We start from the raw sequence: 18767 nt of genomic DNA on the forward strand, positions 1-18767 counted from the left end.
GAGAGGGAGGGAGAGAGGGAGAGAGATGGATAGAGGGAGGGTAAGAGAAAGAGAGAGAGAGATGGACAGAGAGGGAGGGAGGGTAAGAGAGAGAAGGAGGGTACGAGAGAGATGGACAGAGAGGGAGGGAGGGAGGGTAAGAGAGGGAGGGAGAGAGAGTCCTGCAGTAGAGACTATACGACTAGATGATAATGCTGCGACAGCGAAGGGTCTCCCTGCGCCCAGGCACCTCACGTCAGAGAGAAGGAGAGAGAGAAAGTAGGAAAGAAAGGGAAGAACGGAGGAGGGGTAGAGGGAGAGAGAGGGAGGGAGAGGGACAGAGGAGGGTGAGAGACCGAGAGAGTAGGAAAGAAAGGGAGGGGCAGAGGGGGAGAGGGAGAGAGAGTAGGAAAAAAGGGATGGACAGAGAGTGAGTGGCAGAGAGGGAGGGAGAGGGGATGGAGTGCGTGAGGGAGGGAAAGTGGGAGGGAGGGAGGGTGACAGAGTCCTGCAGTGGAGACTAAACGACTACATGATGACGGTAGTCACCTCGACAGCGAAGGGCCTGCCTTGTCCGAGGCACCTGACGTCGACGTCCTCGCGGCCCGCCGATATGAACTTCAGCCGGTGCTCCGCCTCCGCCGCCGACATGCTGCGACCAACACAAGAGAGAGGGAGGGAAGGACAGGAAGAAAGAGAGAGTGGGGAAGAGAGAGGCAGAGCGAGAATGGGAGAGGGAGGAAGAGGGACAAACAGAGAAAGAGGGAGAGATAGAGAGAGGGAGGAAGAGGGACAGAAAGAGGGAATGGGAGATGAAGAGAGGTAGAGAGAGAAAGGGAGGAAGAGGGACAGAAAGAGAGAGGGAGAGAGAGCGAGTGGGAGATGAAGAGAGAGAGGGGGAGAGGAAGAGTTCTGCAGTGGAGACTAAATGACCTGATGATAGTCACCTCGACAGCGAAGGGCCTTCCTTGTCCGAGGCACCGGACGTCGACGTCCTCGCGGCCCGCCGAGATGAACTTCAGCCGGTGCTCCGCCTCCGCCGCCGACATGCTGCGACAACAAGCGACACGTTATAACATACCAACACATGCGCGTACCACGATATACAGTGTGAGTCACGTTAAAGTGTACATATGAAACCTCGAACGATCATAGCAAATGTTGTGATAGGGATAGAGACATGCGATTTTTGGTTTTACAAAGCTAATACGATAGAGAATAATACAAGGTAATCAAACCACCTGTTATAGGGGCATTTTTTGGAGAAATTTATCAAATTACCAAAAAAACACGAATTTAAAAGCAGATTTTTTTCTAAAAGTATCATTTTTTATTATTTGTTGGCCTTTTTTGTGTATTTTACGTATTTTTTTAGTATCGTCTGTTATTTAGCATTATTACCGTTTTTATTTTATCAGGATATATCGCTTAGTTAAAAGTTATTACGTTTTCTTTACAATAAGTAATTGGAAGAAAAATAAAACTATAAAAAAATGTTGACCTCTTTTTTGTACATAAAAATAGGTCTAGTTTCATCTATTTTTATATGTACACTTTAACGTGACTCACACTGTATTATAGCCACGATAGCCGAACGGTGAAGGGGTCGGACTGGCCGACTCGAGATCCGAGGAACGCGGGTTCGAATCCCACCGCCGCTCGACTATTGTGGTGAGCCCACTCGTCGTAACACAAGCTTATTTAGCTTACCACGAGGGGCTAACGGGACTATTAGTAATTTGTGCAATACAAATTGCTAATAATCTTTTTAAAAAAATGAAAGAAGAAGAAAAATTAAAGAAGACATGCGCGTACCCAGGAAATGGAAACCCGCCTGGAAATATCGCAGAAGTATGTGCTAACTTTTGAATAAACCGCGTAGTAGCGCGGATTAACCCAGGGCATATTCTTAGGGCATACAAAAACTACATTGTACCGCAAAGAAAAAGGGTCGGTTAGAAAATCTTGTATATCTTCAAAAGTACTTGACCTACCTTAAACAAAATAAACTGGAAAAACTAAATTAAAAAGTTTCAATTAATATAGTCTTTTTCATAAAGCTAGATCAGGTTCTTCTGAAGATATAAGATTTTCTAACCGACCCCTTTTCGTTGCGGTCCAGTGTAGAGCTGTATTTTCCGAGAATTCCAGACACGTAAATCTCACAAGTCGTCTTTCAATGTGTAATAAATACGTTATTATTATTCATTTATTTCACTTTAATCTTAGTTTTACTATCTTTTTTTACACTTTCATTTATCTAACCAACTATCATAACAGCCTGCAGTAAACTCACCCGCACACCTTGGCCAGCGGTTCGAATATAATCTCCTGCACGGAAGACTCCATCATCCTTTCTCCCTGCACCAGCCATGGCGTTTGAGGCAGCTCGCGCGACAGCTTTATGTACCTTAGGGGAGTAGATATAAAGGTTAATTTTGATGATCTGCCTTCTTCTCTCTACTAAGGTTGGCTCCAACATTGGTCCCAATCCTAACGCCACTCGTCTAACGTGTGGATCCAGAAAACAGTATTGGCACCAAAGTTGTTCAAAGTCAAAGTCAAAATTTCTTTATTTGTTTAGACTAATAAATAGTTCTTACAAACTATACTGTTATTTTATTGATCCACTGTTGGGGCCAACGCATGCTGCCATAAACCAAACTTATTCCAAAGGTGATATTAGCTGTGACAAAAGTACCAGGGAAGCATGAATACTGAGGAGTTTTTGGTCTTGGCAAGCACCAATAGAAACAAAATAGTGCTATCTCTGTCTTTCCCTTGACACTTGCTAGTACAGAAAGGGACAAAAGACACTGAAGATAATATGATTTCTCAACGTACCCACCCAATCCAAATGTACCAGGACTGAAGAGTTCTTACCTGCCTGCACAAAATAAAAAATGCTTTCTCTGTCTACTCTTATGTACAGAAAGAGACAAAAGACACTGGCGACATGATGTATTCCTGGACGTGGATAATCTAAAAGTACCAGGGACTCATGACGACTGATCTTGACTGAGCTTGATCTTTCTCAACATGGTATGCTTGGATGTTCGCAAACGAAAAGTACCAGGGACCTATAAGTCCTAAAGAGCTCTCACCTGCCTCCCAAATACATGGGCGCCTTCGTACAAGTGACACAGACGCAGGCCGCCCTGGTATTGTCGCCCAACGGCGCCCCAACCGTGGCGCCCTCTTTAAAACCTACTCTTAAGTACAGAAAGAGACAAGACACTGGCAACATGACGTATATAATCCAAAAGTACCAAGGACTTATGACGACTGAAGAGCTTAATCTTACTTACTGACAACATGATGCATGCTTAAACGCTCGCACTCTAAAAGTACCAGGGACCTATAAGTTCTAAAGAGCTCTCACCTGCCTCCCAAATACATAGACGCCTTCGTGCAAGTAATAACACAGGTCGCCCCAATTTTGGCGCCCTCTTTAAACCCTGCTCTTTAGTACAGAAAGAGACAAAAGACACTGGCAACATGACGTATATAATCCAAAAGTACCAGGGACTCATGACTACTAAAGAGCTTAATCTTACTTGCTGAAAATATGATGCATGCTTGAATGTTCGCAATCTAAAAGTACCAGGGACCCATAAGTCTCAAAGAGCTCTCACCTGCCTCCCAAATACATGGGCGCCTTCGTACAGATAACACTGACGCAGGTCGCCCTGGTTTTGGCGCCCTTGACGGCGCCCTCTTCAAACCCTACTCTTAAGTACAGAAAGAGACAAAAGACACTGGCGACATGATGTATTCCTGGACGTGGATAATCTAAAAGTACCAGGGACTCATGACGACTGATCTTGACTGAGCTTGATCTTTCTCAATATGGTATGCTTGGACGTTCGCACTCTAAAAGTACCAGGGACCTATAAGTCTCAAAGAGCTCTCACCTGCCTCCCAAATACATAGGCGCCTTCGTGCAAGTGACACTGACACAGTTCGCCCTGGTTTTGGCGCCCTTGACGGCGCCCCAGCCTAGCGGCGCCAACGCAGCTAAAGTGGCGCCCTCTAAAGCCTGTTCGACGGAGCGCCGCGTGAATTCCACGGTGAAGCGCTTCCTCTGTCTACTTCTGGATTGGAAGAGCTCTGGCGAGAGTGGCTTGAGGATTTCTAGCTCCTGGAATGATTCACATAAATAAACTGTAGTGACTATAGTTAGACGTATAATCACGTAAATATTAAGCTTATATTAGAGATCTCATGGAGATTTTTTTATCCACAACGAGGAAGCTCTTGACCTGTATCTCACCTTTCAGTTTACTAGAAATAGGTCTTATTACTATTTCGTTCGTTCGTCAGCGAAATACGTCCACAACTGGACAAAGGTCTCCCCTAAGTATTTCCGCAACGATTGGATCCCCACTAGGTGGACCGACGATCTGGTCTGGAGGTGCCTGGATGCCGGCGGCGCAGCACTGGTCGTTGTGGAAATCCTCATTATTTAGTTACTAGCTGTGCCCCGCGGTGTTACCCGCGGTAAAACGTAGCCTATGTGTAGCGTATCCAGGGTGTCAGCTAACTCCATACCAAATATTAAAATCGCTCCAGCCGTTTACATGTGAAGAAGTAACAAAACATCAACACCACACAAACTTTCGCTTTTATAATATTAGTGTGGTCCATGAGAACTGAAGAGCTAAAGTGTTCAGAAGTTCGCAAGAGTTCTTCGCCTTTGGGACTGGATGGCGTTGTCTGAAATTGTTCAAAGATTGTCCTGCATTTATTTATGCAAGACAAGGCAGGTATTTGACCGCAATCGCACCTGGTGTTAAGTAAGATACAGTCTAGGATGGTACATATCTGCCCTGTAAGTGCCTATTCACACTCGCCTTGAAAAGTGCAGGAACATCGACGGGAAGAATGGACCTATGTCCACCCCTAAGACTAATTAAATNGTCGGTGCGCGTGCCGACGAGGCCGAGTGTGGCGAGGCTCGTCCGCGTCGGTCGCAGACCGACGTTCGCGATCGGGCCGTATCGAGCGCATAAGGCGCCCGATCAGTGGCGAACCCAACTAGAGGGTTGCCCACCGCGGTGTTGGACCAAAGTGCAGCCTACGGCGGGCTCAATCTAGTGGGCCCGATCGAGGGGGACTACGGACGCGGCCTGAGGGCGCCACGGTAGGCTCGGACCTCGGCTCAGGCCGTGTCCGGGGGACGGATAGGGGACCACGCGCTCCCGTTGATAGAAGGTGGCCTTTAAGACGCCCATCTAGCACGAGACCGCGTGGCAGTTTTGAATATACAGGGTGTTAGGTAAATGGGTATATGAGCCGACACTAGCCCATGTTAACATATGCATATAAATGGTATGGTGAAGTCAGAAAATTGACATCATCATTTTAATTTTTTAAATTTTCATACAAAATAAAATTTATAAAATCAGATTTGTATGAAAATTAAAATAATTAAAATGATGGTATGAATTTTCTGACCTCACCATACCATTTATATGCATATGTTAACATGGGTTAGTGTCGGCTCATATACCCATTTACCTAACACCCTGTATTTATTTAGTGCCGTGCTAATTTCTAGATTAATTGTTGCGTTTACCTGTATATCATCAGGGTACTCCATGTTTAGCACGAGTAACAAGGCTGAGACGGCGCCCGAGTCCAACGCAAGCCCTAGATGTCTGGCCAGCGCAGGCGCGTGACGCGCTTTCCACGCTTCTTTGATGCTTGTTACTGTGTCTACGAAAATAATAGATACAGTAGAATCCCGATTATTCGGATCAATTAAAACCAGGGGTGTTCCGGATAATCGAAAATCCGGATAATCGATTTAAAAGTAAAATCAAACAATAATTAACTTTTTACAATAGAAAGGGTTTTAATACATTATTTAAGACGATTTGATGAATCCATCTTCTTATAACAATGAACCAAGACGACGTCTGTACCGTGTTACGGTGGCGGTGCCTTGCCGTTTTGATAGGTCCAGACCTTAAATCGGCAATTAGAACCGTGAAAAATGAGTCCGGATAATCGGATATCCGGATAATCGAGATTCTACTGTAGTTAAAACGTTGACAAAGATCTTTGATTTGTAAACACTTTGACACACAATAGCTTTACATAAGGTCTGTAAAAACCTTTGTATACCAACCTTGGAGCAATAAAGAATTTGAATTTGAAGTGAATCAAAGTAAGGGACCTCCACACACGTTTTTCGAGCGTCATCTTACTAATGCCTACGCAACGTAAATACGGCGTTTGGCAGCCGCTAGTGTGGGGGGTCCCTAAGTAGCAGGGATGTTATGGATATCCGTAACCGTAACTTTCGGATATCCGAAATAAAAAATATCCGTAACCGTAACCGAAACCGGTATAATATTGTTCCATAACCGAAACTACATAATCCATAACATCCCTATCAAGTAGATACAAAAATTTTGAGTAGTGTTTTAAATAAGTTTGTTTCCTGAGTAAAAAAATTGTGTGCTATAACGATAAAAAAGCAAAGAGCTGAAAAGTGAACAATACTGATTTTAGGCTCTTGCTAGAAAACGCGCGACGTTCCAAAAATGAAATAAATAAATGATTAAATTCTTTTGAAAAGTTTAGTTGTTGTTTAATTAATAAAATTAAAGTATCCAATATCACATCCAAAAAATACTTGATTTGTGGTACTTACTTTCATCATATTCTGGGAACACCTCCTTGATGATCAGACACATGACCTTCTCTCGCAGCAAGAGACACATTGGTGAGGAGAGACCACACCCGAATGATTTGCTGTCGTACCTGGGTACACAAGGGAAAATTAAAAGAATTTTAGGATTATTATTTTTCAGGATGATCAAGTAAAAGGAAGGGGACATAATTATGGTCTGAAAGTTCTGTAACACATTTCTGATTAATTTTAGCTATTTAAACCGATGTCATAAAATTTTAATGATAATTGTGTTTTCTGGCCACTGTGATACAAGCATGTAGTGCAGAGACTGGTACACTAAAATAAAATTGTACATTTGTGATTTTGAAGAAATAAACACTTATTTACTTTTTTGTTTGTTTTCATGATGCCATTTCTGAGAAAATGAACCTTGATAGTCAGATTAGCATACAATGTTAATGTAAAAGTGAGGCATAACTAAAATTAAGTTCCTTTAATTATATTTAGGAGTGGAACCTTCAAAACTATCTAAATAAGTACTGTATTGTAATCTAACTTACTGTTTCTTATCCAGCACCTCTTTAACCGTTGCATTGCTTTCCGCCCACCCATCCTCTTCTAACAAGCCTAGGCACGTCCCACACACTGCGAGCTTGCGTCTCTTCGCTTGAGGAGAGCCCGTACCATTATTTACGTCTTCTCCGTTACCATTAGCAGCTTCAGTGACCATCTCAACGTCATTTTTATTCGATTCATCCTCAGCGTCCATCTCCACATCATTTTCGTGTTTTGTGACTCTTTGTGTAGATTTGTCGTCAGATTGACTTGTGACGGTGGCATCTGAAGATGAAGACAGTTGCTCGGTGTCTGGTTGCTTGTTTTGGTCGATTGTGGGTTTATCGTGAAACTGGAAGCAGATTTCATATTCAATTCAATAAAAATTTTATACATTTAAGGGGTTTTTCTTGGTTTATTACATTATAATCTTTGAAAGTCTATCACGAAAATATTCCATGTGATTTTTTAATATAAAGAAAATTATAACTGTAGTATTGTTACCTAAATCGCTTTGAAATTCATGAAAATCTGTATTTTAGGTTATGTATTTGTTTATGTAAATATTACAAATAATACACAACTTTTCCAAAAATATTTAGATAAAACGACTTCAACTATAGTACGAGAGCGCACGACCAAAACCATGTCTCATAGCAATACGGCAAAAACCCTATAAAATCGTTAGATTGTATGATTCTGAACCCGACTAGGTGTGTAGTAACGGTCGAAAGTGTAGCAACTGCGTTTCTGCTGTTTCAAAAAAAAAACGGATATCCGCGTTTAACGCTACGCAGCCTTCTCTAAAACGCATTAGAATCGCGACTAAATTTTGAAGCAAGTCAGGACCTGACAGAAGCATAGAGTTAAAGCTTATTCCCAGAAACTTAGCTGCAGCATCGTGAACAATCCTTAACTTACGCTTCTGGGGGTGAAAGACTCCGAAATGAGGCAAATACCAAGTGATGCCGCTTGGCGGCTTAGTACAAATTTCCGCGTAACCTTTATCTATAGTAGCCTGCATATTCAGACGGTAAGCTTCTGCGAACTCGGGTTCTTTTTGAAATTTCCGTTCCAGGCTCTTAAAACGCGACAAGGCTATCTCAAAATTATTTGGTACATCTTTTAAGTCATCTCGCCACAAAAGACCAGTTTCAAAGCGACCTCCGGGAAGACGCCGAGTTGTATTTTCCAAAATGTCCAAAGCGCGAGCCTGACTTTTAGTACGATAATCTTTTTTCTCAATTCCAATTGAGTCTAGCTTGTAATTTTCTTTTATCAGTGTCTCCACGGATTCGCTTTCGTCAAAATTGCAATGGTTAACAAATTCAACCGGTTTTGTTTTACTGGAAGAGAATCCATACAGAACCCAACCCAAAGGCGTACGAGTGGCAACCGGCTGACACCTAGAACCGTGACGTACTGCGAGCGGAACACTCAAGTGCCAGTTGTCAACTCCGATGATCAATGCGGGCTTTGCTTGTTCGTAACACAGCTCTTCCGTCAAATCACGTAAATAGTCAAAGCGCGAAATGTCATCCGCCGACACCGATTGACAATTGGTTAAATTTAATTTTGGCATGGCACGAACATTAGAAATATCGAAAGATTTTTGACCATGTTTACCTTTTATATTAATATTTACAAATGTGACTTCCGAACTTTTAGAAAGCCCACCTATACAATTTACCGTAATGTTCCCCTTAGGCCCCACAGCGCCGATGTCTTCAGCCACTTTTGAATCGATAATGGTAGCCGTTGAGCCATCATCGAGGAGAGCATATATGTCCGCCGAGCCCAGAGGGCCGCTGACCGACACAGGAATCACCTTGAGCAGCGGACGACGACCCGCTCCATCCACATGCTGCTGCGATGTTGTATGCGCGACCACCTCGACGTCGTCGGAGCTCGAGTCGTGTGCGACGTCGTTATTTTTAGGGTGTTCAGGAACAATGTCAACATTCGCCTCCAACGAAATGAGATTGTTATGNTTAGTGGGAGGCCTGCCTACGCTACGTCTTCCAGCTCGTGGTTGCCACTCAAGAACTTTCCTGCCCCAGTCGCCATCAGCTCTACGAGCTACGCCCACTAATTTTAGCGATTCTGCTGGCTATGTTAGTCACATTGGTTCTCCTGGTCTTTCATCCTCTCTTAGCGTAGTAGGAATCAATCTTCTACTTTTAACTTGAGGAGGGTAAGCGGAAACATGGCGATCAACTCCTCAGATAGGTACAAAGATGTCTAGAAGCAGCATATGAAAAGATGCAAAATGGGCCCTCTCAAATCACAATGGGAAGGTTTGGGAGCTTAGCGCCTAGAATGGCGGGAGATTGTGAAGAGGCGAGTCCGCGAGTTCAAAGTGCAGCGCACACCTGAACTCGACGCGAAACGCGATGATGCAAATCTCGTCCATCTGCCGCCATTCACTATAATTAATAATTATGTTGGCGGCGTGCTCAGATAGTCAGATACTCTCAATGTGCGAGGAGTTTGCCGCGAAGATCGGCTATGTAAGCTATCTTCGGGCGCACCAGCGCCGCCAAGACAGCTAAAGTCACTATGACCGAAATCGGTCGAAAGAATCATCATTATCAGTAGGAATCAAAGGCAGGCATAGCTGCAAGACTCGGATNAAATAATACTTCGATCATAGTATTTGTGAAGATATTTGCGAAAATCTGGGCTGTTCGCTGAAGCACGTTCTGCTTAGCCGCCCTCTGGCGAGAAAACCACGCAACCCCAATATTTAGAATGCTGTGTTAACCCAACAACATGAAATAATAAAAAATCTTTAAAATATTACATTTTGAAGCTCAGCATTTATTGTTGGGCGAATGTAAGTATTATGTACTTAAATAATTAACATTAACACACAAACCGCGATTACTCGTACAAATGTAGGTAATTACACAATACCTAAGAATTAACTTTTGATATGAAATAAATATTATTATCGAATACTTCAGTACTTCAATTTTATTGGAGTGAATACTGGTTTTGCAGAGAGCTTTTAAATTAATATATTTTTAGTCATAATTCTTTATTAATTCCATGAAAAGATTTATAGGAACAGGCTTTCAAAACAAAGCATCACCGATATGTTTCAATAAATAATTATGAAAACCAATACATAGTAAAGCACTATTGTTCAATATTTGAGTATTATTCAATTCGACACAATTCAAATATCAAATAATCCTCTTAGTGAAAAATATATTCATTTCAGTTAAGAGCTTTTAACAAAACTGTACAATATTTCTGCATGTTACTATCACCGGTGAAAAAAAATACTTTTGTACATAATTTAACATAAGGTCATTATCATTTATCGTAAGACTGACTAAGTAGCTAAGATATTGTCTAAAAATCATGTTGATAAACATACAGCTACTTATAGTATATTTCTTTGGCACTGATAACAAAATATTACTTTTGTTAGGTAAGTGATCACATAAACAACCTAAAAGGTCTGTGTTAATTACCGACCACTTAATTGTAAGCGATTCCACGAGTAGAGAATGTAGCGATTAGTTACCAATTGTGTATCGTGTTTCCTTCGTGTTAAATTCTCTGAACATACACACAATACATATGTGATGCACAGGTAGGGTTGCCAGGCGTCCGGCTTTTTACGGTCTTGTCCGGCCAAATATTGTGTTGTCCGGCCTGCCCGGCTTTTGTTAGGCTTTTTATTGGGCTGCCGCGCCAGGCGAAAGTCGAGCCACAGAATAATATATATGAAGCTCACGCATCAGGATGTAGTTAGCAACCGATGATGATAGTAGTCACACACGAGCTGACACTAGTGTTCCCGAGGCCTATAGGCTTTTAGGCTTTTTTTTAAGGCTAGCCTATGAATTAGGGGCTACAGCGGGAAAAAAGCCTAAAAAGTCTTTTAGGCCTTTAGGCTAGGCCTTTTTCATAGCCTTTTTTTTGTCCACCCGATTACTATAGGCTTTTAGCCTTTTTGTAGGCTAGGCGCATATTTAAAAGGCTTGAAAGGCTAAAAAACCTATAAAGGTTTTTAGTCCTTTAGGCTAGGTCTATTTTATTTATTTTTAACTGACTTCAAAAAAGGAAGAGGTTATATTCGACTGTGTGTATTTTTTTTCTATGTATGTTCACCGATTACTCCGTCAATTTTGTGGACCGATTTTCAAAATTCTTTTTTTGTTCGATAGGGTACACTTCTGAGGTGGTCCAATTGTCACCAAGTCAGGATCTGATGATGGGATCCTAGGGAAATCGAGGGCAACCCTCATATTTTATAGGCACGTATATCGTTTTTCAAACTTTTTAAGTTATTCAAGTATTCGCTCCTGGAAATCATCATCTCATATTGATGAGCTGATGATAGAAGGTAAAACTACTTAATGCTTAGGAGTTGGAGGATAATTCTTATAGGTACAATAAATTATAGGTACAATAAATTATAGGTACAAATAGACCAATAGTTGTATTCTTTCATGTTTTTAAGGTGGGCTGACGGTTTAAGGTCTTTTTAGGTTGCCGATAAAAAAATACATAAAAAAAGAAATTATATATTTTGGAAACAATGTATAACGTTTTTATATTTAATTTGAAAATAAATGCAATACAAAAATACTTGTTTAATTCATACTAAGCCATAACCTGAATAATGGCTATAGCCCTATAATAAGCCTACAACTTAAAAAAAGACTTTAGTCGGAAATAAAGCCTAAAAGGCTATTTAGGCCTATAGGTCTTTTTTTAAACCTATAGGCTTTTTATAATGAGTAGCCTTTTAAAAGCCTAGTAGTCTATCATGGCCAAAAAAAGAACTAAATAGGCTTAATTTTAGGCCTAAAAGCCTATAGGCCCCGGGAACACTAGCTGACACTAATAGCATGTTTACGTGGATATAGCTATAATTCTGACGTATAAGTACAATATTAAATTACATCAAAATTCACCGTCCTCACTAACGTTCGTGTTTACCATAAGTAAATACAATATAGATAAATATACGTCCATATTTGTAATTGTGTTGCGGGATTTTTTTAGAAAATACATAGGTGTTTAAAATTAGCTACAGATATACTACTTAATTGGAAAAAATCTCTAGTTCACACCGGATTTACACGTCATAATCTATTAGCCTCAAAGGCTCGAAGCGCACTGCATACAAACAACGTAATCAATAAAGCAGTACCTTTCCTTTGCTACGAGCTAACAAAGTCCGCGAACTGACTGTCTGTTATTGAAACGTTTAATCGCATTAAGTCCTTTATGTGGAAAAATGTGCATTCAGATGTAATCTGCTCAAATGCATTGTTTTTCCTAAAGGATCGGCCAAACCAACGCTTGCAGCCCACGAGCACGACTGCGATGGCGATCCTACTGATTTATTTCTACTGATCGCTGATGGTTTGGCCCATAAAGTTAATATGTATATTAACCTAGCGGAATAGAGCAACAAAGAACAGAGCAAGCGAGATGTCATTAGCAGCAATACTATGTGATAAAAAGAGATGCGTGATGCCGTCGCCGCGGCGTCACGTCAAACTGAACCGTTTTTTGCAACTATTTGACAGTACGCAGGCACTTATTAGCACGCTGAAAATTTGAATTCTAAGATATTTTCAGATTTTACGTAAGTGAAATTGTAAATGTTTAATGTTATGAGAAATAGTGCTTCAGAAACGTGGTGACTGGTTCAGTGACTGATTTATTGTACAAAACAGTGAAATACCTGACACTGACACAAAATTAAATGATATCCAGTGTCATCCAAAATCGGTTTCGTTTGACAGCTGGTGGTTGCTCTATTCCGAAGGAATATGAACTTTACGTTTTGGCCGAACCTTAAATCGTTTCGCGCGTGTCCTTTTACGTGGAAAGCTGTGCTTGGGCCCGCTTCAAATAACATTTTCAGCTGTCCATTTAATACGGTCCGACGCTCCGTTTGTTTAAAGGAATTCGTGGCAACTGTAAAATTGCTTCCGCATGGAAGGCTTCGCTGCAACAGTTTATTAAGCAGCTATTTCACAGCAAAATGGATTTAATATATCTCTCTCTCAAACGGATTAGTGCAGCTATTTGTTTCTTGGTATTGGAAAACTAGTTGTATTGAGCTAGATAGTTGTTAAGTTAATATTGTTCAAACTTTTGCTAAAGGTACTTGAGACCCAGTTCATAAGTCACCTTTTAGTGCAATTAGTAAGTTTGAGAAGAGATAGGTATAAACAATTATACTTACATAAACATTTTACTGTGTATTAGAAAGGGCTAAGGTTATGCATGTATATTAAGTTTGCTAACTGTGACGTGAAATAAATCATGTTAAGTTTCCTTACTTTGACGATTGTTACTAAACTGCCATAAATAAATCCCTTATTTCTTAACGATATTTATATTTCTACATCACAAAACTGGGCCAACGCCAAAGGCGGAATTGTATTCAAATTAAATACAACAGCACGGATTATTATCTTCAACGAATCCTCTTCTAGTGCACTGAAATATTAAGTACAAAGAAAGCTCGTTGCCACTTCTCTGTAGGTACACTGTATTACTCGTAACAATCAAACGGAATCTGAGAAGAAAAGCTTTGCAGTGTTACCGATAAAATTGAGAATCAAACGAACTTGCAAAAGTGAAGTTCGATACCAATTATGTGACAGCTTCATTCGACGCGATTTATGTAACATAGTGTAGTAGCGTTGCCACGCTACAGCCTTGCACGATTTTTTAAAGCAATTTTACATGACTTTTTCCTTTTAATTTAAAATTAAAAATAAAAAAGTCACTCAATTGACTACCGTAGTTGTTATCCCTACCCTTCTTCCGACAACGCTTTCGAGTTGTTGCTCATTTAGTTAAAAGACAATGATGATTTTTTATTTACGTGTGTAAATGTTTCTTGATAAATGACATTTTATTTGCAGGGTTGGGAATAAAATAGTAACACGTGTAAGGTAAAACAGTGTTGACTTTTACTATTCAGTGTTAATGGGTGGGTGTATATAAATCGCGTCGAATGAAGCTGTCACATAATTGGTATCGAACTTCACTTTTGCAAGTTCGTTTGATTCTCAATTATGTTTCCAGCTTCATTCTTAGCGATTTATGTAACATAGTGTAGATGTTTAGAGACAGTTTAATAAAATGTCATCAGTGTACTTCAGGTGAGTAATAAATTTGATTGTAAATAAAAAATGTTTTTGTGTAACAAATCATTCTATTTTCAGGTGTATACGAATACAATTATATTAATTTACTCGAGAAGATAATACATTTCTAGCAAATTCATTATCATCACAAGACAAAACATCTTTATTATAATATTTAGCAAAGGTGATCGAAGAGTTTGACCAACCCGCTGTCTTTCTAATCAAGTCTATACCGACTCCGAGTCTGTTGGCCGCAGAAGTTGACGCATGGCGCGTACTGTGCGCCGTGAACAAGGATGTATCAATACCACTTTCAACAAGAACATCGCAAATCCAGTGACTCATTCTTTGGCTTGAAATTTTATTATGTGGTTTTTTATAACTTATAAATAAATAGCTACAAGTAGTTTTACGTAAATCCTTAGTTTTATTTATATATTCCTGTAAACATTTACCTGGGCAGATCTCTGGCTTTTCATGATAAAATGGAAGCCTTAAAAGAGGTTGCAATGAAGTAGGATTTGAAGTTTTAATAAAATCAGGGACTTTTATAAGTATTTCTCTACTATTAATCAGAATATTTTCAAGTTTAATTAACGCAAAAGTTTGCATTCGATGCGCAGTTACTAGGGCCAACAGAGTCAAAGTCTTCTTTGAGAGAGTTTCCAGGTTAAGATCTTCATTAGGCCATTTTTGAGATAAATATTCTAAAACGGTGTTTGGGTTCCATGTAAAGTTATATTTCGGTCTTGTTGGTCTTAACCTGAAAACTCCTTTCATGAATCTTTTGATTCGATCATCATTAAGTACATTATTTCCAAGTAATAAGGATAGAGCCGACTTATGGCTGTTAATTGTTCCATATTTGGCACCAGAATCAAACATTAGAGTTAAAAAATGTATTACAATCGGTACTGATGCTGCTGTATAATCATAACTATGTGAATTACAATAATCAATCCATTTTCTTATAGAAGAATCATATTGCTTATAGGTATTTTCCGATAAGGAAGAAAGCATTATTTCGACAGATCTGTTAGACAATGATCTTTTCAATAAAGCTTGCCTGATAATTTCGCGGCAACCAACCTGAGGCTGCGGTGTAAGTTGTGAGGTTGTCTGGAAGGCGAGATCAAAAGGTTAATATCAGGATCAAATGTTATAATGCTATTGTCAACAATTAGAGTTTGAAAGAGTGGAAACCAAGGCTGGGTTGGCCAATAAGGTACGACTAAAATGCCTTCTGCCCTGTCATTAATGATCTTTTGAATGCTTTTTAAAATGAGTGAAAATGGAGGAAAAGCGTAAAAGAATATTTTATGCCAAGATATTGTGAAAGCGTCAACGGCCCATGCATCAGGGTCGTTCTTCCAGGACACAAAATGGTGACATTTTGTATTTTGGCGAGTGGCGAACAAATCAATGTTAGGATTTCCAAAATGGTTTTTTAGTTGTAGAAATGCATAGTCTGCCAACTCCCATTCTGTATCGCTAAATTTCTTTCGCGACAATCTATCAGCATTATGATTGTCCTTTGTATTAATATACGAGGCAAAAATAATTATTTTTCGCTTTTCACACCATTGCCAAACCTGTCTTGCAATATTATTTAGATTTGGGAATTGTACATTACCCATTTTATTTAGACAAGAGATTGCAGTTACGTTATCAATTCTTAATAATACCTCACAGTGTCTTAAGTCGTTGGCAAATAATTTAAGTGCAAAAAAGGCAGCTCGGAGTTCTAATTCGTTTATGTGTAATTTTAATTCATCATTTTTCCAAAAACCATGAGATTCTTTTGCATTGCAATATGCGCCCCACCCAGATAAGGATGCGTCAGAAAATATTTCGATACAAAAGTTATTAAAACGTAACCGTGAAACGTCAGATTTTACGTGTTGTACCCACCAAAGCAAATCATTTTTTATCTCAATTGGAATTGATATATTTTGTTCGTAACTTGGGTTTTTCATCAAAAATAAATATTTGTGTCGTTCTAACAATTTAGTGTACACCCAAGAATAATCAATAGCTGGGCAGGCGGATATTAACAGTCCAAGTAGTCTAGCAAAATCGCGCAATTTGCAAGATTTTATTCGAAGAAATTTATTTAAAGTGTCTGTAATTTTTAAACGTTTTGTGTCTGGTAAATAAATAGACATATTTTTTGAGTCAAACACGTATCCAAGAAATTGACAAACTCTGTTCGGTATCAAGCAGCTTTTTTGAAAATTAATGATAAAACCTAATGATTGCAAAAATGATATAGTGGCTTGTACATTCTCATCACATTCTTTATAGGTACGTCCGATGCATTGTATGTCATCAAGATAAATAACCGATAAAAAATTCTGACTTCTTAAATATTGCATGACTGGTTTGAGTATCTTAGTGAAAACAAATGGTGCTGTACATAAACCGAAAGGTAAACAATTAAATTCGTAAAGTGTGTCGTTATAATTGAACCTGAGATACTTTCTTTGTGATTTGTTTATATTAATTAAAAAGTAAGCGTCCTTTAAATCTACTGATGCCATATAACAGTTTTCGCTTATTAACTTCATAGATGTTCTATAGTCTTCCATTTTAAAATGAGAAGGCTGGATAAATTTGTTCAGGTTTTTTAAATTCAGAATGAATCTTTTTTCACCGTTCGGTTTAGGTACTAAAAATATGCTGGATATAAATTCTCCCTCAACATGTTTACATTTGGAAATGGCATTAATATTTAACAATTTTTTAATTGCAATTTCAAAATCTAATGACTCTTGTTCTGATTTTGGGTAAACGTTTGGTTGTGAATACTGTATAGGTTTTGATTGAAATGGAATCACATATCCTTTAATCCAGTCGAGAACAGTTTCATCGTCAGTTATGTCAGTCCACTTATGAGTGTAATTGCTGAGACGACCAGCGTACTGTACCTCGGATTGCTGCGGTTCTAACGCCGATAGTGTTGGTGTTGCTGGGTCCTGGGGGGCGGCGGCGGCGGCGGCTGCGGCGAGCGGGTGCGGCGGGGCGGCGGTGGATGAGTTCTGGCTGCTGGAGGTGCTCTGTACGCGGCTGAGCGGTTCTGCCCCGCATCGAACCTGGCCGTTGTCTGTCTGGGATGCAGGGCTCTGGTGTTTAACCTTCCTTTGGGTTTGTCCTTGTTGTTTACATTATTTTTACCAGTTTGTGGACGCTGTTGATTTTTCAACGTGTCACCTGATTTTTGGATAGTTTTTGCCGCGTTTAATTTTTCGGTCAAATTTTCTCCGAATAAAAACTTGTCTCGACTTGCCTCTATAAGTGCACCTTTTAGGTTATAGTTGATAGACGATATGACGAAACTACGCCGTGTTTTCGTCTCTATGTGGTGGCTATCACAGAGAAGACGGCTGGCATCACTGAGTGGTTTTAACAATTTTTCTCTTGAAAATTCGTTAGATATCAACATGTCGGTTACCTGCGCTAGGGCGGCAAGCGCTGCTGCTATACCTTTTTGTTTATTTAGCAATGAAAAATCTCTTTTTACCAGAGCGTCCGGGAGTGCCGCTTTCGCCTCTGGATTTAAGATTGGCGGTACCAATAGGTCGCAGTTGGCAGGAATAAGGTATTCACTTACCAGTTTTTCTTTGGTTTCTTTGGGTAACCCTTTGGCGAGTATTTCTTGCCATCTTGTAGCAACATCTTTGTGGATATTGTTTCCAAAAACAGTTTCAGGTTTGGGTGCATCGCCCAAGAGACTTAGTATAGAATCATCGAGGTCTTGTTCGGCTGCTGGTACCGGAACTGTTGGTGCTGCGCATGCCGAGGATGGTCCAGGCTGTGGCGACAAGTCTGCCACTTGAGGAAGTGTAGCTTCTTGGTTCGATGAGTTAGCTGGCGGTGATCGCTCGCAATTTGGTGTCATTGTGCCGGCCCAATCACTTGGCGGTAGGTAAATAGAATCGTCATCCTCGTTATATGCGAGGCAGAAATCTTCAGGTATGTATGGGCCTGGAAAAAACCAAGCACCATTTTTAGTAATGAAGGAGAATACCCAGTGTGGTAAGCTCGCAACATCTTGTATTTAACGGTAAAAGCCCAGTGTGGCAGTTACGCATTTAAAATTTACGAATATTGGTAGGTAGGTGAACAAAATAATCACTATTTTTAGCTATGAAGGAGAATACCCAGTGTGGTAAGCTCGCAACACAATGAAAGTTTTTAACGGTAAAAGCCCAGTACGGCAGTTACGCATTAAACAGAAAACAGCATAGTTTACTTACTTGGTGATCTCTCTGGAGGTTGATCTTTATTTTTTACATTCTTTAACTTTCCTTGTAACTTCTTAATTTTCTTCATTATTTTTTCGTCGTCCATATCTTCATACTTTCGTTTTTTCCCCATCTTCAGAGTTCAGAATAATATATTTTTTACGAGTGACTGTGGACGTGCGAAGGCTACAGCACGGACACGCAGAATGAGCA

The 18767-nt window shown here is 40.0% G+C and overlaps 1 protein-coding gene across 1 annotated transcript in view; it reads right to left on the reverse strand.

The window, feature by feature from the left end:
- LOC114352731 (Pseudouridine synthase 10) overlaps nt 1-7539 on the reverse strand; it is a 28808-nt gene extending 21269 nt beyond the window's left edge. The window contains exons 1-3 of the mRNA XM_028304431.1: nt 7183-7539; nt 6641-6750; nt 5558-5697 (exon numbers count right to left, since the gene is read on the reverse strand). Coding sequence (XP_028160232.1) covers nt 5558-5697; nt 6641-6750; nt 7183-7391 — 459 coding nt within the window. The 5' untranslated portion in view covers nt 7392-7539. The remainder of the gene's footprint in view (nt 1-5557; nt 5698-6640; nt 6751-7182) is intronic.
- Nucleotides 7540-18767: the final 11228 nt, after the last annotated feature.

Source organism: Ostrinia furnacalis, unplaced genomic scaffold, assembly GCF_004193835.3.
Source record: "Ostrinia furnacalis isolate ACB-3 unplaced genomic scaffold, ASM419383v2 OfSCF1433, whole genome shotgun sequence".
Lineage (NCBI taxonomy): Eukaryota > Metazoa > Arthropoda > Insecta > Lepidoptera > Crambidae > Ostrinia > Ostrinia furnacalis.